Source organism: Psittacula echo (genome assembly GCF_963264785.1).
Source record: "Psittacula echo genome assembly, chromosome: Z".
In the NCBI taxonomy this organism is placed as follows: Eukaryota; Metazoa; Chordata; class Aves; order Psittaciformes; family Psittacidae; genus Psittacula; species Psittacula echo.
The window spans coordinates 16,077,004-16,103,870 of record NC_137742.1 but is presented as its reverse complement, the minus strand read 5'-3'; the positions used below and the strand labels follow the sequence as shown (position 1 = coordinate 16,103,870).

General features: G+C 37.3%; 1 protein-coding gene across 6 annotated transcripts in view; it reads left to right on the top strand.

The window, feature by feature from the left end:
• PRKAA1 (protein kinase AMP-activated catalytic subunit alpha 1) overlaps positions 1-22,201 on the top strand; it is a gene marked incomplete at its 5' end in the record, with an annotated part of 72,561 nt that extends 50,360 nt beyond the window's left edge. For 5 of the 6 annotated variants that reach the window (XM_080636592.1, XM_080636593.1, XM_080636594.1 and 2 more), the window contains 3 exons: positions 1,563-1,644; positions 12,133-12,264; positions 19,432-22,201. In XM_080636592.1, coding sequence (XP_080492718.1) covers positions 1,563-1,644; positions 12,133-12,264; positions 19,432-19,782 — 565 coding nt within the window. In that variant the 3' untranslated portion in view covers positions 19,783-22,201. The remainder of the gene's footprint in view (positions 1-1,562; positions 1,645-12,132; positions 12,265-19,431) is intronic. The other variant, XM_080636595.1, reaches the window with a different exon arrangement.
• Positions 22,202-26,867: the final 4,666 nt, after the last annotated feature.

The window sequence follows — 26,867 nt, the reverse complement described above, 5'->3', positions numbered from 1 at the left end:
TATGGTTACTATGGTTGTTACTGTACTTGGTCCTACTGTACTTGGTCCGTTTTCCAAAACTGTCTTTTTCTAAGCTTTTCTAGGACACTCACAACATTGTGTCTTGCTGCATGGCCAGGACACTGCGTAACTGAGCTGATGATTTCCCTTACTCATGTAGCTTTTATTGTTCTATGTTTGTGCTACGTCTCAAACAAAACTGTAATTATCCTACTCAAAAAGTAGTTCTTGCTAACCGAATGACTAAAGAAGCTTAAGGCTTCTACTGACATACGTAGAAAACATGGTGATGTTTCCTTTAGTGTCAACACCTGCACATGGGGAATGAACTGTGATTACAAATGCACAGCTGGTGGCTAAACTTTGAGGAAATGTGAAAATTTATTGAAACATCCTTTGCTTAGCACTCAAACATCATACTTATCAGTGTCATTGACAAACTAATAACTCCTGAATCACAATGAGAGTTTGACTGCAGTTGCATTGATTTTGCAGTCTATTCTTCTGTTCCCAATTGGCTCAGAACCTTTTGAAGTCTTCCTGTCACTGCTCTGGAAAACCTGGAAGCATTAATACAAGCCAGAGGACTGAAAAATGGGGAAAGGAAGGAAGAATGGAGAGTAGGGGAAGATAAAACCTGTTTCCATATGAAGATTCTGGGAAAGTGAATTTACTATATTAAAATTGCAGTGTGTTTTCATGCCTTTGCAATGAAATTAATATGGAACTATGTAGGTGCTTCTGTTTTTGTAACAGATGGATTTTGGAACAGATTCAGAGAACATGTGGCACTGCACAGGCTTGTTAATCTGAAACCACCTTTAGGGCTGAAAGACTGCACTCCTGTAACTGCGTCTTACTCTGCAGTTACAGTTCTTCAGTATGGTTCAAAACTAGTATACATTTGTCTAAGTTTTACTTCTTTGTTCAAGACGAAGACCTGCTTTTTATTGATTTTGGTCAACTCATCTCTTTTTTTCTGTTTTCTAGAGCAGGGAAACATATTCTGAAGCTACTGTATACCTTTCTAAAGTTGAATGATCTCAAAATAGGTTTTTACTTTTAACTTCCTTCTTATATTTGTATACAAAAGTTACTCAGATATCTTCAGTATCTTACAGTACAGAAATGCAGGAGGGCAACTCCTATGTTTCAGCCTTTTTAGACTGAAAAGGAATTTTAAGTTACAGCTGTAGGGGGGCGTGTTGGGTTCAGATTATATTTCTTTATGCCTGACTAAAGGTGATTTTGACAATGAGAGGAATTGGATTCAGTTCAGAATTTCTAGTTTTAAGTCATTGCTTTGCCATACGCTTCCTATGTTGATTTTTTAAATTCACTTGAGGCCAGTTGTGCATTAGTATTTAACATCCATTTGGTCAAAAGAACAAATAGGTAGTTCCTAAAAACAGTTCGACATATTTTATAGGAAAGTGGTTATAAAAATCGTTAATGCTAATGAGGTGCCACGGCACTTCATCACATGGCATGATATCAGGATATAAATTGAAATATCTAGTATCTTTAAATGTAGTGAGACTGTAATATTGTTTTAACTACAGGTACCGAGAGGCTATTCAGAAGTGGGATGAAGCACTTCAGTTAACTCCAGAGGATGCTACACTGTATGAAATGAAATCGCAGGTAAAGCGTGAGAGTTCTTTATCAGAAAACACCATGCTTGTGAACAGATACTGTGCAAAATTGTGCAGTGGTTGTGCACATAAAATATGGAATAATTTAGGTCTTTCATTTTCCCCAACCCTATGGGGCATCTTTTAACAGGAATTAAAATAATGCTGTTATCCCAGCCAATCACAATAAACAACATCTTTGTTAGGACAGGAATTAAGATGTTGCAGCATGAAAGAAGCAACTGGAATATCTGAAAATTGTATTGAGAGGAACAAGGAGAGCTTGACTGTGATAGATCAGAAAGTTTGACCACTAAAAATCTGCCTGCTCTTTCTAAAGAGTTGGTTTAATACTGTCAACATTAAACAAGGATACTGTATGCAAGATTGTCTCTGTTCTGTTTTCATATTTAGTGTTACATAGTAGTAGTTTTGGAAAAGATCCTTAAACAGAGTATACTTATGATGTCAGTTCATCAGAGCCTTTATTCTAAAGCTGAGGAAAAAGGCTTGCAGCCATCAACGCCTCACTGAAGCTATGAGATCAGCTTGTAATTTCAGTGTGTCTTTGCATGGCTTAGATGGCAAAAGTGCAAGGATCCATTATTTTGTTTGGATTAGGAAGCTTTTGTCTCCATCTGTATTCAAAGATATAAAAATATGTATTGTTATTCTGTATTAAATAAAAATGCTCTTCTGCAAAAATAAAAATAGTTTGAATTTGAATTGAAGATGAGAACAAGAAATGTATGGTTTTTTTCAACCAAACGGACAGATGAGATTGGGATAAAGTATTTTTAGGATGGTAGCTACTCAAGACATGGCTGAAAAAATACATTTTTTTTTTTAAAGATAGGAAAAAAAGGAAAATAAAAAGTAAAATGGTGTTAGTAACTTCTAGGAAGCTTGCTATATTGCTTAGTTTTAAAATCTTTGTTGTTTCTGTCATTTTTTTCTCTCATAAAATCTCAAAACACCACCACCGCCCCATCCCAAAAAAAAACCAAACCACCCAAATCCCAACTTCCCCCAGACCAAAGGTGTGGTGACTGCTCTTTTTTTCCTGGATGCTGTCACATCTCCTCCTCAACTCACAGTCATGTTGTCTGTGAAGAAAGTTTGATACTGCAAAGGGATTATGTGAATAATTATAAACTCATTTCAACGCAGTAATGCTGAAGGAGGCTTTTGTTTTACATAGGTGCAGAAGGTTTAGGTCTTACTTGTGTTTGCATTTGGTTTGAGAAATAATTTATAGCTTTAGAGGTTTTTCTTCCTGAATTATTCTGGGAGAAGTGTATTGTTGGGTTTCTTTGTCAACATATCATATGTGTGTAAGGAATCCAGATAAACTGTATAAGAAAAAACGAAAAACTTCTAACACAGGAAGGGCTGTCTATGAAGGGTTAATTTCTGATTTAGTTTGTTAATTTGAATGGTGTTGACAAGACGATGCAGTAATTGTTTTTACTTTAAATTGCTGAATTTTTCTAGTGCAATTTTCTCATTCTATACCCTACATGATGAAGAAAAGTGAGCATTTATTCTTCCCATTTTCTCACCAGGTTAGACTTGTAGTCAATTATTTCTTCCTAACTTCTAAAACTGGAGGAATATAACTTTTTAGAAGAAAATGAAAAAAACAAACCTTCATGCATGTTTTTCAGACCTGTTGGAAATTCCGCAGTGGTACTTTCTTTTAACTTGGGCACACTTAGGATCAGATCTGTATGTTATTTAGATAGCATATTAGAATTAACAGATGTCCTGTGTGATTTAGGTGCTTGACTCCTGCATACTATTATGGTAACAAAACATCATAAACATGTAGACCTCCATTAAATATTTACTTGTATTTGGATGCTTTTACATCAATGCTGGCTTAAATGAAAAAGCTGTCTAGCATAGTATGCTGACAACTTCCAGCAGTGGATGGCTGTCACCAAGACATAAAGGCTCATGTGAATGGTATGAGCCTGTAGCAGTACTTCCCTCATGATACTTTTCCCAGCCTCTAGCAAGTTTTGACCCAGGAACTTCTCTATGTTTCGAAGTGCTTGAAAGATATTTTTTCAACAAATTTATCTCATTGCTATCTGCTGTCATGTGAACCTTGAGCATCTGCAGAGCTGTGTCAGGGAGTTCCAAATCTTTAATTATGCATTATTGCAAGAGACAGAATAATATAATTCTGTTTTAATTAGCAACTTTCTAGGATGCTGTAAACATGGTTAACTTATGTAGCTGTCCACTTGTACATTTAAATTTTAACTCCACTAGTAAAAGAATTCTGTTAAGATGTGAAAATAGTCCTGTAATGTTTGATATATATATTTTTAACTGTTTTGAATAAAACAGACCAGCTAATGGGATTTCTTTTAGTTTGTGAAGAAATGGTTCACGTGCTCTTATGCTGGTTCTTTAACACAGGGTGGTTTTGAAGCAGCCTTTATTTTGTGTTTAGAAATGATATTTTTTTTTTTGCTTTTACCTTTTTTTTTTTATTAGCTTAATGTCAAGAGAAAGCTGTTGAAAAGGACAGTTATACTCAGTGGGACAAATTAATGAATAGTTCTCTTGTAACAGCTATTTATTATAGTCTTATGTGTATGCAGGAGTTAAACCAGCTCTCCAAAAGTACTGTATTTAATTTGAAATTATTTGAATACTAAAATATTTTCCAGTGGAAAAAACAGGAGAACAGGGAATAATGTTATCTTACCAGGATCCGAACTATGATGCAATGACTTATCTAAATGGATGCTCACTACAACATCCTTCAATCAGTGCTCCAGCTGCAATGCTTTAATACTGAGAGGTGGTTGCTTACTTGGCACCCCATTCCCTGTATTTCAGCTAAATGGCGAAGGTGAGTTGGAGCTGAGCTGAGGAGCCAGCTGTGTGACTTTGAGCCGTCTTATAAAGTATTTTTGCCTGTCTAATGAAACTATTGGGGATTAATGACAGCTGAAAGAATAAAGGGACCCAGGCCTCTGCTTCCACCATGCACTTGATTCCTTTCCTGAAGAGCAGTTCTGGGCAGCTGCACTGTTTCTTTCTAATTTCATTTCTGATATTGCATAACACTTCTATATTACACTGTGAATGAGAACACAAGAAAAGCTTATGTAAAAAATATGCATTTAGAAAATTATTTCTTGAATCATGTTAACAAACTGTCTAATTTTAAATGGATAACATCTCTCTAGTACATGCAAATAATTATTACAGATGTCTTTTGCAGCATGACTTGTGCTTACTGGAAGCTGGTAAGTATAATGTGCAGTTTGATACCTTTATGCTTTCGAAGGCACTGATGTGAGCTGTAAAAATCCGTTTTTGCCAATGTAGAAATATGTAATTCATTCAAAAAATATTTTGGTTAATATTTAAATGATACTGGCTTAGAGCTTACTGTGTTATTCCAATCCAGCATACCAGCACAAATACTGCAGCTAATATTGTGTAGCTAAATGAAAAACTTTGGGTAGTTCCAGATCTGGAAGAACTGTACACCGACTTCAGCAAGGGTTTTGAGGAGCGCTGGGCTTATGGATATCTGCATGTCTTGGTGTGCGAGTCACTTGAGGAGGTCATTCATGTTAAGAATGATTTTGAGTGATATGCAAAGATTCTTTATAGTGTATACTAATTTTCTTTCAGTGAGGAGAAGTTTTCTCTCAAAGTAATATCTTTTGAGAATTAACATTAGATGGAGTGTTTTGCACAGGCTTGAATATCTGTATGTCTTGTCACATTGATTAAGATAATCTAACGCTGGGTTGTGTAGCAGCTTTCCAATTCATCAGTATTACCTTTCTCAGCAGCAAACTTAACATTTTAAATACTCTGCTGTTTAATATGCAGCTCAGATAAATATGCTGATGACACAGTAGGAATCGGTAAATAATAATGGTAAGTTCTTAAAGATCTGTATTTTAACAGATGGAGTACGTATGTCTTTCAGTATTTCTGAAGAACAGAAATAACATTTAAAGTTGTCAATGACACTTGCAGTAAGTGTATTTCCAGAAAAACATATGGAAATTGTGAAATTGCTCAACTGCTTCAGAAACCCATAAAAACTGATGAGATATTATTTTCCGTTGCACTCAGCTACTTTTTGATCCATTTAAAAACATTATTATGGTGTGTGGAGAATTTAAGGATGCATCTAATACTGTTCTTTGCATGCACAATGTTTCAGTGTATATACTTGACCATTCCATTACGCTAAATGGCTCCCCCATTGAAAGAACAATGATTGGTAAGTAAACGTTTATGCAAGCAATTAATTTCTATATTTTTGTTGAAACAAACAAAAACACACCCCAAAAAAACCCCAAACAACCCCTAAAAAAACACACGCAAAAAATTTAAACCTCCCAGTCCCCAAAGAACAGCCTAATGTTGATTATAGTATTAGATAAATTGTATCATATGTATATTCAAACTAGTGTATAAAGACTACCTGTATTAATACGTTTAGTAAGACTGATTGAAATTTATTGTAGGTTAGGTTTCTTAAACATTGGCTGGATTATTTCATTGCTGCTTTGAATTACAAAGAAGGGAGGAGTAGACTTCGATAAATTCTTGGAATTAGAATATGAACATTTGCATGCCAGCCATGTGGGACTCTTTCTTGGATGGAGGGAGACTTACTACATTATGATACATATAACAAACGCTATTGGGAATTGGGTACTACAGCACTCCTGAGGATTTCATAGAATCATAGAATAGTTAGGATTGGAAAGGACCTTAAGATCATCTAGTTCCAACTCCCCTGCCATGGGCAGGGACACCCCACACTAAACCATGTCACCCAAGGCTCTCTCCCACCTGGCCTTGAACACCGCCAGGAATGGAGCATTCACAGCTTCCCTGGGCAACCCATTCCAGTGCCTCACGACCCTCTCAGTAAAGAGTTTCTTCCTTATATCTAGTCTAAACTTCCCCTGTTTAAGTTTTAACCCGTTACCCCTTGTCCTATCACTGCAGTCCCTAATGAAGAGTCCCTCCCCAACATCCCTATAGCCCCCGTTCAGATACTGGAAGGCTGCTATGAGGTCTCCACGCAGCCTTCTCTTCTCCAGGATGAACAGCCCCAACTTTCTCAGCCTGTCTTCATACGGGAGGTGCTCCAGTCCCCTGATCATCCTCGTGGCCCTCCTCTAGACTTGTTCCAACAGTTCCATGTCCTTTTTATGTTGAGGACATCAGAACTGCACACAATACTCCAAGTGAGGTCTCATGAGAGCAGAGTAGAGGGGCAGGATCACCTCCTTCGCCCGCTGGTCACACTCCTCTTGATGCAGCCCAGGATACGGTTGGCTTTCTGGGCTGCGAGCGCACACTGCCGCCTCATGTTCATTTTCTCCCAAGTCCTTCTCCACAGGGCTGCTCTGAATCTCCTCTGCCTAACCTGTAGCATGTTGGATTTCCATGTTTCCCTGGTTTCATGTTGGTCATCCAGGGGTACTTCTACTGCAGATCTCAGATAACATAGAAGCAAAGAATCGTAGAATACTTAGTGTTGGAAAGGACCTTAAGATCATCTAGTTCCAACCCCCCTGCCATGGGCAGGGACACCTCACACTAAACCATGCCACCCAAGGCCTTATCCAGCCTGGCCTTGAACACCGCCGAGGATGGAGCATTTACAACCTCCCTGGGCAACCCATTCCAGGGCCTCACCACCCTCACCGTAAAGAATTTCTTCCTTATATCCAATCTAAACTTCCCCTGTTTAAGTTTGAACCCGTTACCCCTTGTCCTGTCACTACAGTCCCTGATGAATAGTCCAACACACTGTGCAACTATGACAGTATTCCTGAAGTACACAATATAATTGTTCATAGATGTTTACAGAAACACGTAAATATAAATGAAAGTCAGGTTTATCTCCATTTAGTAAGCGTTTTGGATATTTGTCATCTGTTGTCTGAGGATCTTGTTTCTGTACAATCCTGCATCCTCGATATGGATTGATTGAACAGGACCCATCATGCTCACATTCAAGTAATTTCATTTCCCCTCTTCTAAAGTTTCCTTAATCTTTAACTCAGTGAATAAGTGATATCAACTGCCACCACTGCTGCTACATAGCAAAAAGCATTACTTTGTGGTACAATGGTTTTTGCTTTACAGCATGGAGAAACGTAAACTGCTTATGGGTAGGAAGATTTTTATGCATCAGTGTTTTGAAATGAGTTTCTGGGTGGAAGAAGGAATTGGGTCAGTTTCACTGGACTTGGAATGCATCTAAATATAGTGATTCAGCTTCAAGCCAGTGAGCTCATCTAAAACCAGGACTTAACTCAGATTCATAACACTTCCAAAAATATTCTGGCCAGGACAGGGTGGGTCATTCTACTGCCTGGATTTTTAATGCTTCGTCAGTCTTCTGATGACAGTGGCTATGTTTAATTGGGTTTTCTGACACTGAGTTGTTATAATTCTGATGTGTCTCATGGGTTTTTTTTAAGCTAGGTTTATTAGACTAAGTCATCATAGTGACACATAAAACTTTGTTTTAATGCACGTGATGATAGTAAGTCTATGTTGGAATAGAGAAAGTTTTGAAAATCCACCTAGTGAACATCTTTGTAAGATAGCTCAGTAATTTTTAGTATGTATGTGCTTGAGGGTCTTAAGATGTTTTTTCTGCATTGTAAGATTTTTTCAAATTCTTTGATTAGTTTTAAGAGTGTTTTCTAATGAAGTGTTATCACTATATTTGGAACGTATATCAAATATTAAGGGAGATTACTTAACTGTGAAACTTCAGTGCCATCCTGCTAATGAAGATGGTGAAAGAAAATTAATCTGAGAAATTTCTTTGAGAGCAACAGGAAAGGAATAGAATCGAAGTGTGTCATCTCTTAAAAGGTGTTCATAAACAAACACACACATCCTCATATTTACCTTAGGTGATTCTGACAAAATATTCCTTTTCTGTAATAGCTTGCTTCAAAATAGATTAAAGACATATTTTGCTGGTAGGATTGCCCTTTTTTATGGTTTTCCTCAGCATAATTTTGGTAAGTAAAAGCTTGACATCTTCATACACTCAAATGACAAGATTATTTTTGTGCATTTTTCTGAATGCATGACAATCTAAAGAATCTAAGTTAATGTTAAAACATTGAGGAAGAGGGATTTAAATTGAGTTTTCAGTGATAACATTGCCCTGTGAAGCATCATGCTATTTGTCTGGTTATTGAAATATACCCTAATGCAACTGAATTAGTTTTGTAAAAACTGAACATCTGTTTAAAAAAAGAACTGCTATGCTTGAGAACTCTATTACAACTATAATGGTTTGTGACCTTTTCAGAATAATGCCTGCTTGTTCCTTTTTTTACTAGTAATTTGAATGTTTTGTGGGAAGTAACTAGCAAAGAGTCATAACTCTGCTGTTGAAAAAACCCAAACACTGAAACCACATTGAAATTAGTGTAAAAGTAACTTGCATTAAAAGAGATTGCACAGTTACTGGTTACTGATGAGGCTAAGTAATCAGATACAGGTCTGGATTTGTGCTGATGGTGGCTTGTATTTTAAAGTCAAGTGTACTGAAATAGTCCACAAAGAATTAAAAGAGGGTCATGAGTTTGCTGTAATACGGACAGTAGAGCTCCCAATAAGAATGCTCCCCACACAGAGGAGATCACTATATTCTTTTGAAAGAAATTCAACCTGATCAACACATGCTTATTTTGGAGGGAGCCCTTAGGGGTGTTCTATAGTGTTCTATTTATTCCATTTTCTACAAAATACTGTTTCAAAACAGTTATTAAAGTTAAATGTCTAAGTGAAAACAGGCTATTAAAATAAATTACTGTGACAATGGGATGAAATTGAACAAAGGTAAAAATCGCAACCAGAATTCTGCTCTTGATTGGGTGTAGGGGGTGCTACTGGCTTCCAGATTCATGTTTTACTCACACATCTGAATGAAAAGACTGTAGTTTTCTAATCAGCTGAAGTGTTTCTAGCATATGGCCTGAAATGAAAGATCTGGGGAATCTTTGTAAGAAGCAGAAAAAAAGACCATTATGCTCATGCCATGTTGGAGCAAAAAAGAGCAATTTACTCAAAAGGAGACAAATAGTATAGATTCTTAAAATGAGAGGAGAAAATCAAGTTGTATACAGTAGAAAGTGGGAGCAAGACTTTGAAAAATTAAGGCACCCATGAGCATCTTTTTTATTAAATCAAATGGACTTTGGTCCATCAAGGTGTGATATGTAGGGATCAAGGAAACCAACAATAAAGAGTTTTGTAGGTAGCGGAATAACCTTGCCTTTATACAAGACATAAATAAATATAATTACATTTATGCACAGGAAGACAAAATTAAAATGATACTGTCATGATAATGACAGCACTACAGATAAAGGAAAGTAAGATGATTTAGGAAGGAGGGAAGGAGTTCAGTTCTGGCTATGTTTAAGCTATTGATGAGTTATGCAAGATCTGAAATGCAGTGAAAATAGTATTTAAGAGTAGCTGCATCCTGGAAAATAAGCCTCGTGTCTTGCATTGTCATGCAGAACTCAAGATTATTATATTATTCAAGTGTGCATAAATACTGAAGTACATGTTTTGCATTAAATGTTGTCTATGGAATCAGAAGTATGATTGTAGATTTTTGTTAGGTATGGCTGAGTTGGTTTTTTAATAACTGAAGTAAAAAACCACCTGTGCTGGACAAAGCACATATACATTCAGATGTGTATTTGTTTCAATGTACATTGAGAAACTGATGCTGTATTTAGTAGAAGCACTGTAATTACCACCAGGATCTGGAAGAGCATTTAGGGGGGTGTATACTTGGATTTGTTTTCTCTCATGAGAATAAACATATTAAGAGATAAATGTAAAAGCTAGCTGGTATTTGCAGAATCACTTAATCTTGATAGGATACGCACCTATCCATTAGTAACAGTTTGATTTGATTCACACATCTGCTGCAGGTAAGAGAGACTGCACACAAAATGCATTTGAACTGAAAGTTTTGAAGGAATACATTGTATTCATTACAAACATTGCTTACAAAGCATAGTCATTGAGAGCTGTCAAGGGAAAAAGGGAAAATGACATGATATAAAGCTGTGGGTTGTTTTTAAAAGGTTTTTAGGTACTTCTAAATTCCCATGTGCAGCCTATTAAATGGAATTGGAGAGAAGCCATAGGACTAGTCTAGAAAAAAACAGTTTTACTAATTTAGTTTTACTAAACCAGCAGGAATATGGATCCAAAGGTTTTATCAGAAGCTAAGCTATGCTTTCTGTGTTTCTTGGGTACAGAATTACTTTCTGTAATAAAGATTTTTTAAATTTTTTATTCACCCCAGTGCTGTGCAAGTACTTTGTTAATTAAATACTGAAGATCATTGTATTTGATTCCTCCTCTACTCCATGCTCATATTTATCTAATTAATATATCATAGAACAGTGATATTAAATAAATGCTTTTTGCACTTTAGCAGTAGTCCTATTATATTCTATCTAATATTATTCATCAAACTTGTGGGGCAGCTGTGATGAAAGTGGTTGCCCATACGAGTCTTATTCTTGTGGTTGATGTTCTCATCATACTGTAGGAATGCAATCATCATTTGTTTCTTCTGCTGGTATCTATCACCACTGCATGTGGGTGTCTGAAATCATGATCTGAGAGTGATGCAGGTATTCAGATAATGCGCCAATCTCACGGTGGTCTTGGAAAAATAAGGCAAGCTTTGAGCCATGTTATGTATCGTTAACTATGATTTATAGGCTTGGTTATGGAGATACAATGCAAGGAGTGGAATAGTATGGTAACAGGGTGACACTAACCTGGACTGCTGAGTAAAAGAGATTTCCACATTAGGAAAACACTTTTATTTTAATGTAGTTGACTTCATGTCTAGGTTAGGCTTTGCTATTGCAGAATGCTTACTCTCCAAATAGAACAGTCATTGTTAAGGGCTGTTTCTATGCTGGATTACAGGGATTGTTTCTATAATTATATTGTGTGCATTCCAACTGTATTTGGTTGATTACAGTCTTCTATTAACATGATAAAATACAACCCAGGAGTTTTTCAACAATATTTGCTTATTTATTGTGTGTAATTCTCAATGTGTTTGTCCTTCAGTATATTCTGTTACATTTTTGCAGAGTGTAGGGTTTGTAGGGCTTTACAGAGTCTAGCAAGGAAGAGAGAGGGAGAGACACCTTCAGAAGCAATTAATCTACTTCTAATAGAGTTGCTTAAATAGTTCAGGTGAATCACTCTCTAGCATACCTGTTTCTGTGGGCTATGGAATGAGTCTGGGTGGCTATCTGCAATTAGACAACTAACTTTTAGACTAGAAAAAGCTAGGTAAGATGAACCTGTCCTTAGTGATTGAAACAATGATGGCTGCCTGGGTAATTGCAGAAAATTTGCATATTTTTCAATTTTGATTATTATTATTTCTCCTATTTTTATTTTTCTGTCATAGGTCCTGATGTCTTTACATGAAATGTTCCCAGCAGTGCATGCAGCAGAAATGGCTATCCAGAGAAACCCACGTTCCTGGGATGCCTGGCAAACTTTGGGACGTGCCCAGCTTGGATTGGGAGAGATAGCACTGGTAGGAAAATGAACATTAATATGCTAAACTTGTAAACCACATCCTCTGAATTGCATGTGAGAGAATGAAAGTACAGAAATATCAAGGTAGCTGCATATCCTTATGTAATCTGAAAGTAGGCAAAGAAAATGTTATTTATCTCCAGTATTCATTCTACTTTGTTGTTTTTCACAAATGCTTCCTGTGTGGTTTTGTTGCTGGGCTTGTGGAAGACCTGCCTAGCTCAAAACCTTTTGTGTTATATACTATATTTATGTGGTGGCTGTATGCAATAGAATAATTATGTTGACATAACTGCACATACAACATTCTGGGTACTGTACTGCTACAGTACAAAGCTAACCATAGTTTGAAGATGAAGGTACTGTGAAGTCCCAGTTGATATTCGCTTGGTTTTATATATGCTTGCTACTACAATTCTAGTGTCTTGTTTTCAGTCTCCCACTTCCCTGCCTTAGGTGCAGCAAACGGTGTGCTCATTCATGATTTTCTCTGGTTCCTTGACCCCATATGGTGGCTGAAGTTGCTTCTTTTCTTAATAAGAAAGCAAAAGGGCTATGATGCTCTGCAGTAGCTCAAGTGTATCTTTTCTCTAGCTGCAGCTGCATGCCGTAGTGCTGGCTTGGTGACATAATGTGATGCAAAGGAAGACTCTTCCTCCACATCACATCACCCTCCACCTACAGGCTATATACCTGTAAATAATGTAACATATATTTAGAGTGTGTGTTCTCCTAGTCAGTATGGAAACATAGTGAGTGAACTTTTAAATTCAGACACATCCACAAAGTCCATTAGGAAAATGCTTCATCATGAACTCTCAGATAAAGAAAGATATTGATTTTATTTTATTTCTAATAGAATTAGCTGTCTGTTGGTGTGATAGAAACAATTTTGTTTTAATTTAGAGTGATTTTGCAAAGTTACAATGTTTAGAGTGAAAATTTTCAAGAATAAAAAGAGAAGCATGAGGGCTTTTTTGGGAGGAGGCTAACAGATCATCAAAAAAGCAGTTTATTTTAAAAATGTATTAAAGAGCAGTTAAAAAGAACCAACCAACCAAACAAACAAAACCAGCCAACCAAAAAACCCCAACAGATTGTGAGAATAACATAAGAAAAAAGCTGTGTGTTGACCTCCTGCCATAGACAGGGACACCTTCCACTAGACCAGGTTGCTTCAAACCCTGTTCAACATCCCTGCCAGGGATGGGGGAGCCGCAGCTTCTCTGGTCAGCCTGTGCCAGTGTCTCACCACTCTCATAATGAATATAGGAGTGGATGTCATGGGTTAATAGTGGTGGAGACCCAGTGTTCACATTATATTTATTTTGGTTTACATCAGAGTAGTATTTCAGGTGCTCTTTTGGTGGGCACTGTCAAGCTTTATTAGAGAGGAATGTAGTTTTTGTAAGTCTGAGAGTATACCATGATTCAAACCAAAGCATTTTAAGTGGGAACAGTCTCAGATTTTCACCAAAGCATGTTTTCATCTGAAACAAAACACTACTTTAGGTGCTCCTGTTATTATTATATTGACCTTGCCATCTGTGAAGAGAGAGGGAGGAGGAGTTATCACCATGTAGTTTGCCGTCTTAATGTTTTTGTCTGTCTCCAAGCAGGGAGTCCAGAGGTGGGTATGCTCCTGCTGGTGTCTTCAGTGCTTTAGAACTGGGTGTTCTACTTTTTTGCCTTTCTGCCTTTAAAGCATACTGAACTGCCTTCTGATGAATATGCTCTCACATATAGAGAACTTGGATAGTTACTCTTAAATGCAGTTAATGTTCACTATTTATTTTTGAACGAATCAATTTTTAAGGAATCTGAAAACATTAAGAATGGAGCAGTCTTTAAGACTCAATTAAGGTTAAATGTTTTCATAATTATTGAACCTGTGGAGGCTTCTTGACCAGGTGATCTAAGTCATAATTGTACTTTTCTAAGTCATAATTGTCCTTTTCCTATTTGCTTTCAGTTGTCATGATTTACTAGTGTTTCATTGCATTGTGTTTACACACAAAAGTTAATAAAGGATAAATGTCAGAGCTTTTTAGTAATGTTTGAAATTTGTGAATCACTGCCCTTCTCAAGAGTAGCTTCTTCTGTTTCTTTGTTTCATTTCTCCCCTACCAGTGCCTGTCTTCACTACCCCCATCCTGCCAAATGGTCTGTTGTAGATATTTTTATTACTTCACAGTAAATTATCTTAGGAAAAAACAATTTAGTGTATTTTAATTTCAAGTTTCTTGAAAGAAATAGTTCTAGGTCTTTTACATAATGCTGGGAGTTATGTACTAGCAAAGAGAAGAAATACTGCATTTTATTGAGTCCAGCTAATTAAATAATTCTGAGTTTGAGAGAACTTTTCAAAATGCTACTAATGTTAAGTATGCAGAAACAGAGATTTTGGTAATCAGAAGGAAACTGATGGTTGGCTTTCCATTGAAAAGCAATCAAGTATATGCTTCAGATTATGTTCCTATCCACTTGAAGGGAAAAATAATGCAGGTATTATTTTATAGGTCTATATGAGATTAAATTATTTAATTGTGCTGCTGTGATAATCTTCCTTATATGCACAAAAAAAGGTGTGTATTATTGTATAATGATGGAATATTTCACTTTATCATCCAGGTTGGATGGGGCTTGGAGCAACCTGATCTACTGGAAGGTCTCCCTGCCCATGGCAAGGGGTTTGGAGCTAGATGATCTCTAAGGTCCCTGCCAACCCAATCCATTCTGTGATTTTATGATTATTATATTAATATTCTTGTTAGGTATTCTTCTTATGTGCATAAATAGAAGGAGGAGGTGCAATTTTGAAAATTGCTATTTGTTGTATGATTTTGGCCTAGAATTTCTTGTTATTCCATTTATAGGTTTTGTGTCACACTTTAAATGGTACTGTCTTACTTATCCGGATTTGATAAAAGACATTTCTTCTGAAGATAAAACCTGTGACAAGGGCATATTTCTGTCCTGCTGATTTCATCTTCTACTACACTTCTGGGCTCATCTGTAACATGACAGACCCTGGCAGGGGTGCTTCTTGTGAGCATTCCCCACTGACTTGGCTGAGGCACATGTCCTCTGATCTCTCCTGCCAGCCATCAGTCAGGCCATGTATCCCAGGGAGAACATGATCTGAGTCACCCCTGGGGGTGATGCACCTTCATCTACACTGCATCAGTTCTCTGCAGTTCAAAGTTAAAATAGATAACACATTTATCATTCAGATTATATCATATAAACTATTAAACTAGAGTGAATATAGCTGAAATAATTGGAATTTTCTATTTGTCCTGGGTTCAGCAGTAGCAGTCATTTTTTCTCCTTCTTAGTAGCTGGTGCAGTGCTGTGTTTTTGACTTTCAGCCTGGGCACAGCGCCAATAACACTGATGTTTTTAGTTACTGCTTAGTAATGTTTAGGCTGACCAAGGACTTTCTGAGTCTCATGTTCTGCCAGGGAGGAGGGGAAGCTGGGAGGAAGCAGAGACAGGACACCTGACCCAAAGTAGCCAAAGAGGTATTCCATACCACAGCACGTCATGCCCAGGATGTAGAACTGGGGGCAGTTACCTGAAAGGGCTAGATCACTGCTCGGGTTGGGCTGGGTATTGGTCGGCGGGTGGTGAGCGGTTGTATTCTCTTCCCTTGTTATTTCCCTTATCATTATTATTATTGGTGGCAGCAGTAGTGGTTTTGTGTTATACCTTAGTTCCTGGACTGTTCTTATCTCAACCCATGGGAGTTACATTCTTTCGATTTTCCTCCCCATCCCTCCAGGAGCAGGGGTGGGAAGGAAGGAGGAGAGTGAGAGGGACTGTGTGGCAGCTGGGCTTAAACAACGACACTTTCTTTAAAGAAATGCAATGAGGAGTTTTTAAATATACCAAAATTTCATGAGTGTCTCTGTTAAAGGTTTCTGTAAAAATTACTTATGTTCATGGTAAGCAGTACAAGAAATAAGATGTAAATTCCAATAAATTATTATCATAGAAACTTAGAATGGTTTTGGGTGCAAGGGATGTTTAAAGGTCATCTGTTTCTGCAGTGAGTAGAGACATCTTCAACTAGGTCAGGTTGCTCCGACTCCGATCCAACCTGACCTTGAATGTTTCCAGGGATGGAGCATCTGGCACCTCACTGTTCACTGTTTCACACACTGTTTCAGTGTTTCATCACCCTCATTATTAAAGATTTCTTCCTAATATTTAATTTAAATCTACTCTCCTCCAGTTTAAAGCCATTCCCCCTTGTAAAAAATTCCTCTCCAGATTTCTTGTAGGCCCCTTTAGGTACTGGAAGCTGCTGTAAGGTCTCCCCAGAGCCTTGTCTTCTCCAGGCTAGACAAGCCCAGCTCTCTCAGCCTGTCTTCATAGGAGAGGTGCTCCAGCCCTTGGAGCACCTTCTGGCCCTCCTCTGATTCACTACAACATCCTTCTTGTGTTGGGGACTCCAGAGCAGAATGCAGTGCTGCAGGTGGGGTCTCGAGAGCAGAGCAGAGGGAGAGAATCACCTTCGACCTGCTTGTCCACTGATGCAGCCCAGCATACAGTTGGCTTTCTGGGCTGCAAGTGCACATTATCCGGTCGCCCAGCTTTTCATCTACCAGTATTATGTTGAATACTGTTAAAACAAATCCATATTTAGGGAACATTAAACACAGAAAAGGTTTACATATAGATGTATGCATGTCTTCACTGATGGACATCCTTTGAAATAGGTCAGATGGTGACTGTCAGATGTAACATAAAGGCCTAATTCAAACCTTGGGGGCAGGTGTGAACTGCATAAATTCTTAAAATGCTCTCTTACTTTTTTTAGGGGTCACTGTATAGTGGCAGTTACTGGGTCTGTATGTTACAGATACCTGCTATAAAAAAAAGGTAGTCTGATCACAACTTCCCTTCACATTGAAAGACTCTGTAAACCAGCAGAAAATATTCTTCTCATAGGAGAAATGAAAGATTGCTACAGAATACCCTATAGTGAGATGAAATGTAAAATATTTTAAAAATATCAATTCTTCAAATATTATAATTCAGCAAGCAAGAGCATCTGCAGGAGATTTTATAATACTGTTCCCTGTGGAAGTCCTGTAGCCCTTACATGCAGGGTCTCTTTAAGATCAGAATGCCCTTTAAAATGAGGCTAGAAATGCCAAATTTGTCTAGTGCCATTACATTTTCTTGTAGTGCCAGACAGACAGTTGGAGATTTACATCTCCATCGGGGAGAATTAAAAGTAGCACTGTTATTTTCTTTTCTTTCGTTTCCATGGAAATTAATGGCTGTGGAAGCAGTTACAATGTCAACATAAAATTTTATGTGGATGGCAGTTCTGTATTTTTAGTGTTACATTGCTGCTTTAAGATGATCTGATCTTCTGCAACATTTCAAATTTACTTTCTTTTTAATATTTTATGATTTATAAAAACATCACACAAATTTTTTTTTCTAATAGATATACAAAGATGATCTTTTTATGCTGTATTGTATGAATCAACAAAGCAGCTTCTAAGCTTAACAAATGTTACCTTGTATTTGATTACTCTTCAGTGTTGTTTATTGTGCATATACATAACTATATAGACAGGTTTTAATTAGGGCACATCTTTCATGGAAAACAGATGGTGTTTGTTTGCATTTTGTTTTCAACAGGAATACAAAAAAAGAGCATTTTGTGTTTACTTACAGCTCATCTATCACTGGAAATTAAAAGCTAGTGAGGTTTGAATAAAATGACACTGTTTTGCAAGAATTATACTGCATTCCTTCTGTTTAAAGTTCAGCGTGCTCATACACTTCAGGGCTTGCTCTGGGCCAATCATAAAGTAGTATTTTTTTGAACTGAAAGGCTGACTATTACAACAGCAGTAATACTGATAGTACAATCAGCATTTCTTAAATCTGGTTTGTATTTCTTGTCTGCTGAGTTCACGTCATATGGATTTCATATATTAATCTGAGCCAGCAGAAAGATGAGTTGGCAATTTCTGTCAATGCAGAAGAAATGTTCTAATTTTTGAAATTGATTTGCATTCTGTAAGTATTTATAAATTACAACAGAATATGGCATTCAGTGGTTGTTCAAACATCTTTAAAGTCTTTAAGTTGCTAGAACTTTTTCCAAATACAATCCAAATCCATATCATCACTGTTTTCCCACACTACAGGAAGGCTTCTGTTCATCATCACACAAGAGTTTTTTCACTCAGGTGGCCATTTCCACAACTGACCATACAGTCATAAATGTGAAATACACACAGGCCTGTGCATACATACACCTAAATCTGAGTAGGTAGGATCAGTCTTGACCTTTTCACTGTGAATATAACTATAAATAAAATACATTGTACATTCTTGGTCTAGCATTTTTTCAGTATTGTAGCAATCTCTTCTTGTTGTTGAATATCACATCTACTGGGTTAGATGGTCACATTTTTCGTACACTTAACAACTTCTGTGTTGATTATTTTATTTGTAAGACTTTTCCCAGTTGAGCTAAAAGATAGGAGAAGCAGTGTCAACTATATTGGTATTGATATTATATTGTTCATAAGAATATAAAAATTCTTTCTTAGAATAAATTTCCAAGTTGGGAGTTAGTTTGTCTACTTTTGTATGTTCACGTAAGTGTGTTTGCAACCACAAACCTGTCACAGAAAGTGCATATCTGTGATTACTGTAGTACTAGGTATGTATGGGATATGACTACATGCTAATTAAAAAGCAGCAATATTAGTGATGCATGAAATCCCAGTCACTCCTTGTCTATATTTCTTTAAACCGTATCTGTCTGCTCTTGCCTTCCCATACATCTGATGATAGGAGAAAAGTGGGATAGAAAACCATTTAAAGAAAAATTATTCTTGCTTTTACCTTTTTAATTCCAGTGTTATGTTTGACATGTGAACACTTATTTGTGCCCTTGTTGCCAGATCTTTTCATTCTTCGTACTTTCAGATAATTGTATGCACAGTTGCTAAGGGGTAACACTGCTATTGAACTTACACCTGAGGGAGGATTGTTCCACTAAAGACAGACTGGAGTAAAATTGCTTTTGTCTTTGAATGATGTAGTATTTTGTTGTTGGTAATTTCTACTATGAAATATGTAGGTTTTAAAGTGTCCAGTCCTTGTTTCTTTCCTATTCTGTTTCTAGGCAATCCGAAGTTTCCAGGTGTCCCTACACATCTTTCCAATGAACCCTGAAGTATGGAAAGAGGACCTTTCCTGGGCAAGAAAACTATACGAACAGCAGAAGGCAACAAAGACTGAGGCGATGCACACACTAGCAAAAGTTAAAGAACATGCACAAGAATCAATCCCAGACTATGACTTTGAAAGTGATGAAGTTGTGGCAGTCTGTGCTGCCATTGCAGAGAAGGAGAAAGCTCTTTCAGAAGCTAAAACAGTAGTGATTGTGTCTGCTTCAGGCACAGTACAAACTGTTACTGAGAAGGAGAATTGTCCTGCAACTCCTGATGAAACCCTTTTCATCAGAGCCCGATAGGGCAGCCTTATGGGTTGTCATACTCCTTTAAGAACTACTGTTATTTATTGTGTTAGGCTTCCTTTTTTTTTTATTTTCTAAGCAGTGGGACAGCCTATGAAACTTAAAAAATTACAGTTACTTTACCTTTGTATATTGAAAAAGAAATGACCCAAATTATTTCATGCTTGTTTTCAGGGAAGAAAGCCAAGAGCTTACAAACAAATACATTGTTAAAATGCTTAACTACATTTTAACAACCGTTTTCATATGTATGAATTACATAATTTTACAACTTAGTGTCTACATTTTCCCAGTAATTAATAAGCTTTTATTTAAACTCATTGAGAAAAAAAATGGATTTATTCATTAACATTGTTTTTGTTCCAGAGAAAGTGTGAACTGTTCTCTGTTATCAGAAGTCTTCATTTTCTTTATGATTACTTTTCTATGAGGAAGCTTCCTATGAAGTAGAGGTGGATTATTATTTTGATTGTGTGTGTGATAGATCCGCCATCCGATTTGTAGTCAAATGAAGTCAATAGAAACTTTCCTGTTGCTTTCATAGGTGGATAGGTTATACACTTTCTGATCAGATGAAAGGGAATGCTATATCAAACAAGTCCCTGAATACTTAGTTATTACTGAGTGTTTCACCAGAAGAAAGAATATTCAGATGAGACAGAAACTGGCCTTGAATGCTGTGCTACAGACATCACCAAAAGTAAAATGTTGGCAGCTGGAAATAGGTATATCTGAAGTATATTATGTTTAGGCTTTTATTTCATAGTAAGCTAATTGATACAAGGAGGCAATTTATTTTTCCTAATTTTTATGACCTGATACTTAAAGTGTGTTCTTAGTGAACCAGTTCTTCAGGATAGCATTACCTGAGTCTTCCTTTTTATCCTTTTTGGATTTTGGGTGCTGTGATGGGTATTCACATTGTGTTAACTTAGGGGTGTAACATAGGAGATTTATTTAATGTTCATCTTTCTTTAGGGGAAGGCGTGTGTTTGTTTCTCACATGAGAAGTTCAGAGAAATGAGATCAGGCTGTTTCTTTTCTGTGCTCTCTGCTGAGACTGCTCTCTTTGCATTGCCTGGAGACATGATAGAGATGGTTGCCTCATAAACTAGGCTGGGAAAATATGGTCAGTGGAGGATTCAGGGGCAATTCAGTACTGGGAACACATAATTTGTACTTGAATTTTTTGACATTTTGCATGATAAAAACATTTTTGAATGATAGTTTTATAGATAAGGGAAACCTTTTGAAATCAGTTATCTTTGTATTTTTCATATCTGATTTCTATTTTCAAAGTAACACATTTTAAAAGGAAATAATGTTGCTTGAGAAGCATAATGATTTTTGCAATAGCGTAATGTAGAAAAATTATCTCAGATCATGCTTTCAGTTGAATAACTTTATTGAGGAGGACACAGTCTTTGCAGAAATTAATTATCCCTTTCAAAAACTTAATTGCCATGTTGTACTTCCTAAATTTGCATTAATTTTTGCAAGATTCTTCCTGAATATATTTTTATGTATGTATGAATTTTGAACTCTGTGCTTGCATGTGCACGTGCAGTTTTACACTTTTTAACATCTCTAAGTATTCAAAATAATTATAATTACAGTGACTAAAATATACTAAGAAATGTAAAATATCACCATGCTACATCTTCATTTGTTCATTCAGTTTAGAAGTGCATCTTAAATGCTTACTGAACAGATGTTTGATTAAGATATGGTTTGATAGACAATTTAAATTGTCTCAGTTGAAGAACTTCTTCATCTTATTTTTCCTAACAAATAATACAATGTATTCAGCCATAGGAAGTTAGTATGAGAAGGATTTAGACATATTTCTTCAAAGAAGAGACATTCTCTGGCTAGAAAAGGAAATGTGCTGGAAGCTGTAAGGTATGTTTTTATTTTGAAGGATCTTGGCTATAATCCAACACGTCTTTTCTTTGTGCTTTATACTTGCATCAGTGTTATGTATTTACTCATACAGGAAGAACTGCCTCCCTCCTCTCAGAAGTCCCATGTTATCACAGAATCTGTTTCCACTGAAATTATTCACAAAATTCATACTGACTTCAGCACTGCTACGCCAAACTAATGGAGGGGTGTGCATCTGCACCATCAGGCAGAATGGCCAAGCCGGCTTCGAGGGGTGGTTGTTTCTATCCCCTGTGCTAAATGTTTTCATTATGATTAGATTAGGTGATGAACTCTAGGTACTGTCTGGATTGTAGTGTTTTGTAGAGCACTGTAGAGCAGATAATTTCTTGCGATAGTGTTAATCTCAGACTGGGAAGAAGTTAAAAAATTAATGATTTCAACATTGGTTTTTATACGGCATGCCATGTTTTGCTTGTATGGGATTTTTTGCGTCTGTTTGAATAAAATATTGACTTCTCTGCTGCTTAGTGATGCCTGTTTATTCTTTTGGTTATAACAAAAATAAAGGTTAACATTGACTATTTTAGAATGTCACTCATTTAATCACTTGGCTTCTTGTGTCTCTGCTGAACATGTTGATGTGTTACAGTTTTTAAAAAAAGAAAGGACATCTTGGGAAAAATGTTTAATAAAAGGTAGTGAGTGTTCAGTGCTCTAAAACCTCCCAGGGGTATCCAAATGAGAGGCACCCAAAGGAGAAAGCCTTCCTTATAAAAAACAGGGTGTTTATGAAGCACGCTTCCACTTTGCCATCAGCAATTTATTTTTATTGTTGTTCATTGTCACTTGTGGCAGTGGCTGCAGCAGCTTCCGTGCGTTTGCCTTCCATATGAATCATATACATTGAAATGCTAATGTGTTGCAACATTGTTAAAGAGGAAATCTCAACAAGGTTAGGTGGATTAATTTGCTTAATTTGGAATCAATAAATAAACGTTTAAATACAGGGTTTTTTCCCTTTGAATCCTTTCATATCCAGTGTAAAGGAATACACAGCCTCAGAGAGCCATTCATATGCCTGGTGTTACATAAGAATCTTAGGATACCTCCCAAGGTGCCTAATTTTTTTCTTTGGCTAATATGGAAGCTGAAGATGACTGAGTGGAAGTTAACTTCAAATGCTGAAACGGGGCAGATGAATTCCACTGTTAGAGATGGAGATAGTATCTTAAAAAAACCTCATAGATTATACTGAGAGAGAATAAATCCTTTCTGACAATACTAGAGGGTAAAAAAGGTATGGATCAGATAACACAACAGTGACTAATTTGCTAATAACAGATTGGATTTTACAAGTAGTTATGAAGGGAAAAAAGCAAATGTTAACAGTTTACTCTTGTAGTTCCTGAAAGTTGTCTCAATATCTGTTCGGGATCAAGATTAGAGTGGTAGCATTGGTAGCTTACCTGGCCATAAAGGGTAAGTGCATCCCAGATCCTAAAACCAAGGATCCTAAAACCAAGGATCCTAAAATCAAGGGAAAGGAAGTAAAAGCTGGTGTTAAGGGTAGGTGCTCTCTTAAGTTATTTTGAGGTCATATAATAGCTATAAAACTGGTCTTGGTTTATTGGCAGGCTGCTGACACCATGTGTTTATTGGTAGGTATTGTAGGTTGGTATCACACTAACATCATATTCTTGAATGGAGTCCTTGGCCCGTAGTTATCTTCAGAGAGGACTGGTTGAGAAGCTTATGAGCATGGGTGATTGCTGGATCCTCCCACATGTGCTGGTCTGGATTTGAGGGTTCGTTTTCTAGGAGCTCTGAGGCTTATAGAGGGTAAATGATCATGGGAAAACATTAGAGGTGGGGAATGAGTTGACTGAGTTCAGAAAGCAGATGATTTAGACTTCTCTTGATTTCCAGATCTGGTAAAACTGTCAGGTCTAGAACAAGCCTAGGAGTGGAAAAGTCTGGTGGCATTCAGTAGTTCTAATAGTCAATCTGCCATAAATAGAATATGTTTGCAGTTGTCTCTAGGAGCAGAACTAAAAATTGTAGAAAGCTGCTTGTTGAGGGTGATGGCTGGTGCTATTTGAAGGCAGTGGGTTACACTGATTTTATTAGCGCTTTGCCATTGCGCCTATAGCACCAGTTTGGGTTAGGCAGTAGTGTTGCAGACAGCAGAGAGCTACAAGCTTGATTTAAAACAGCACCCTACAACCTACCCTTATAGTCCAAGTTTTCTGTCAGTATATCCAACACCCTGAACCTGGGGCCAGTTGTAATGCTACCTTGTATTACTGATCAGAGATTCAAACTAATTACAAATATTTATAGAAACCACTGTCTTGTGCAGATACTGTCACCCTATCTGTGGTGGATAGATCCTCCAAACTGTGCCACAGGACATGGCCTTAAATTGAGTTAGGGCTGGGTCTTGGGGTCCCAGTAGTGAGATGGGGGTCCAGCAGTACCCCTGGGTGGAAGGGGTTGTGTGAAGAAGAGGTATGGGATGTGCAGACTGAGGGAAGTGAGGGTGCAGGGCTGCTACTCACAGCACTTGCAGGTGGAGTTGGGGAGACACAACTGTGGTGTGAGAAATTCTCGAATGGCAAATCAGTGCATCTTCTGTGAACACAGAGGGCTGGGGAAGTGGCATGCAGATGTGAAAGACAGGCTGTTGCTAGGGTATATGGACCTCTGGGGGACAGGAGTGGAAGGGAGCTATTATGTGTGAGAAGGGAAGCCCTTTTGAACGTATGTGAATTACAAAGGAAAATGACCTTGTAACTTTCATGTGGCAAATTAACCTCTAAAAACTTGTAGCTTTATTTTATGAGACTGGTTATGCTCAGGGAGGCTGAGGACGCTAATTCACTAACGTGTTTGTGGTCAGCATGGAAGAGCGTGCCAAAGCTGAATGGGACTGTTGGGCAGGTCAGGGAGACATAGTAGTCTGTCACTCTCAAAAGTCCAGGCTACTTCTGAACGCTCACCTGTGTTTGCAGCGAGGCAGTAGAAGTGCTCCCAATTTCATCTTTGTGCGCTGCCATTGTGCTGTGGCAGGCAATTCCAGTACTGCTCAGGATACTTTATAAGGCTACTGGGAATCCTTGAGTTCAAGACTGAAGAAGTCTGTGTTAATGATGTGTGCTGTGAGTCCAGTCCACTACTGACACACCAACAATGCTGGTTGGAGCAACACCTCAGGCTTATTGTATGAGTTTGCTAAGAAAAGCTAAAAGGTCAGCTACTTAGGATGGTCTGTTCTTGCTTAAAGCTCTTCTAGACCACATGCACTTCTCATCAATAATGATGAGAAATAATAAAATATCAATAAACCAATTAAAAATAATGAGCCCTTGCTTATTTAGATACGTATTATACACTGTTGATGCTTCTGTCATTGCATACAGCAGCAGTAACATTGCTGTGCTACTTTGGGCTGGCTGCAAAGGTGTGGTCCGATAGTGGTACAAGTGGCAGTCCTGCCTTCCCGCTCTGCCAGGTATTATTTCTGGTCTGGGGAAGTACGATGAGTATATGCTATGTGTTGGTCACTAGTAAGCAACTGACCATAAGTATGTGGTTTAATTGTAAAGGATTCAGGCAGACCTTTATCTGCAGACCTTTATCTGTAGCTGCAGTAAGAACTTGAGTGCAGCTTAACTGGTGGAAAAGTGGCTTCTGCTGCAAGTATTTGTGTAGAAGTTTTAACTTCACTTTGATATGGATCAAGGCAAATAAGCTCAACTAGCTTATTATTCCCTGTCAAAGGAAAATGTCTTTGATTTTTGTTTGTTTGCATAAAGAATTTTCATGGCTTCACATTGGTGCTCTGGGGGGCATTTCTGAAGATGGCTGCCTCCTACTGGTATTGATCATGCTGTGGTGTCTGGGGAACATACAGGGCAAAGCATTCCAAGATGGGAGGCTTGTTATGGCGAGGAGCTGGCACTGAGTAACAGACTCGTATAAACAGCTGAGGTCAAGCAGAACATTTCCATTTAATTGTGATCTCCCAAATTACTCTGGTCAGTACAATTGCTTAAACATATCAACATAAGGCTCAAGACTGTCACTACAATATAGCATTCACATGAAAACACGTTAAGCAGCATAACATGCTTAGGATTTGACAAAACATCTTCCAAATATCTATACAGAATTACTTTGATAAACATTGTTTCTGGAACAAGATCTAACCTTTACAACATAAAACACAAAACTCTTTTTGTCAGTGGTTAACAGCTGGTTTTAGTGATGTATTTGCCATTAAAACTGTAAGAACAAATTATTTTCAAGATGAAGTTATGGCTTTATATACCTATACTTTAAAATAAAGATTCTGCTTCCATGGTTTTGTACGTTTATTTGATGGAGTATCAGATTACACAGTCATAAAATTCTATTTACTATTTAAAGTAAAATTATATATGTTAAGAAAAAATACCTTTATTACATCAGTGATGCTTTAACTAAAGTGAGTATTAAGACTATTAACCAGGGTTTAAAGTTTTAGGCCCTGATGTTGAAAGCACTTCTGTACATCTCTAATTTTACATGAAAAGAGTCTCCCTGACAGCAAAGGGATGACTCTGATGGGTGATGTGAAGTGTGTGCCTAAATGTGTGCAGACTGTGGGCCAAAATACTCGAAAAGGAGCGGATGTGTTATACAGAAAAACATTCTCAGCACATAAATAAAATCTGGCTTTTTAGTATGTACATATACTGAATAGGAATATTTTTAACTGAAAAGATGTGTTTTCTTTTTCTCCCTTAATACCACATATATTCCCATTTCACTCAGAAAGTGCTTATATATTCTCAGCTAAAGAATTACCTCATCAGCTGCAAATCTAGCATAGACAACAAATCTAGGCCAAGACTGTCTTATCAGCAGGAAATACTGGGGGAAAAGAAGGCTGGCAATCTTTACTATATACCTTGTATTAATAAGAAACCTTCTCACAGAGAAGAATAGACTTTTAAATATTTTCAGTCCCGATATATATACAATGGTAAAAATTCACATTTTCATGCTTTAGTAAGACACTTTAAAATCCTGCCCCAGGCAGCTCTCGGAGTAGCTGTGTCCAGTTCCTAGCAGCTGCCTCACATCCAGCTGTAGTACCAGAAACTTAAACTCTCAATACTGAGCAACCATGGGGAGAGAAAACACAGTTCTAA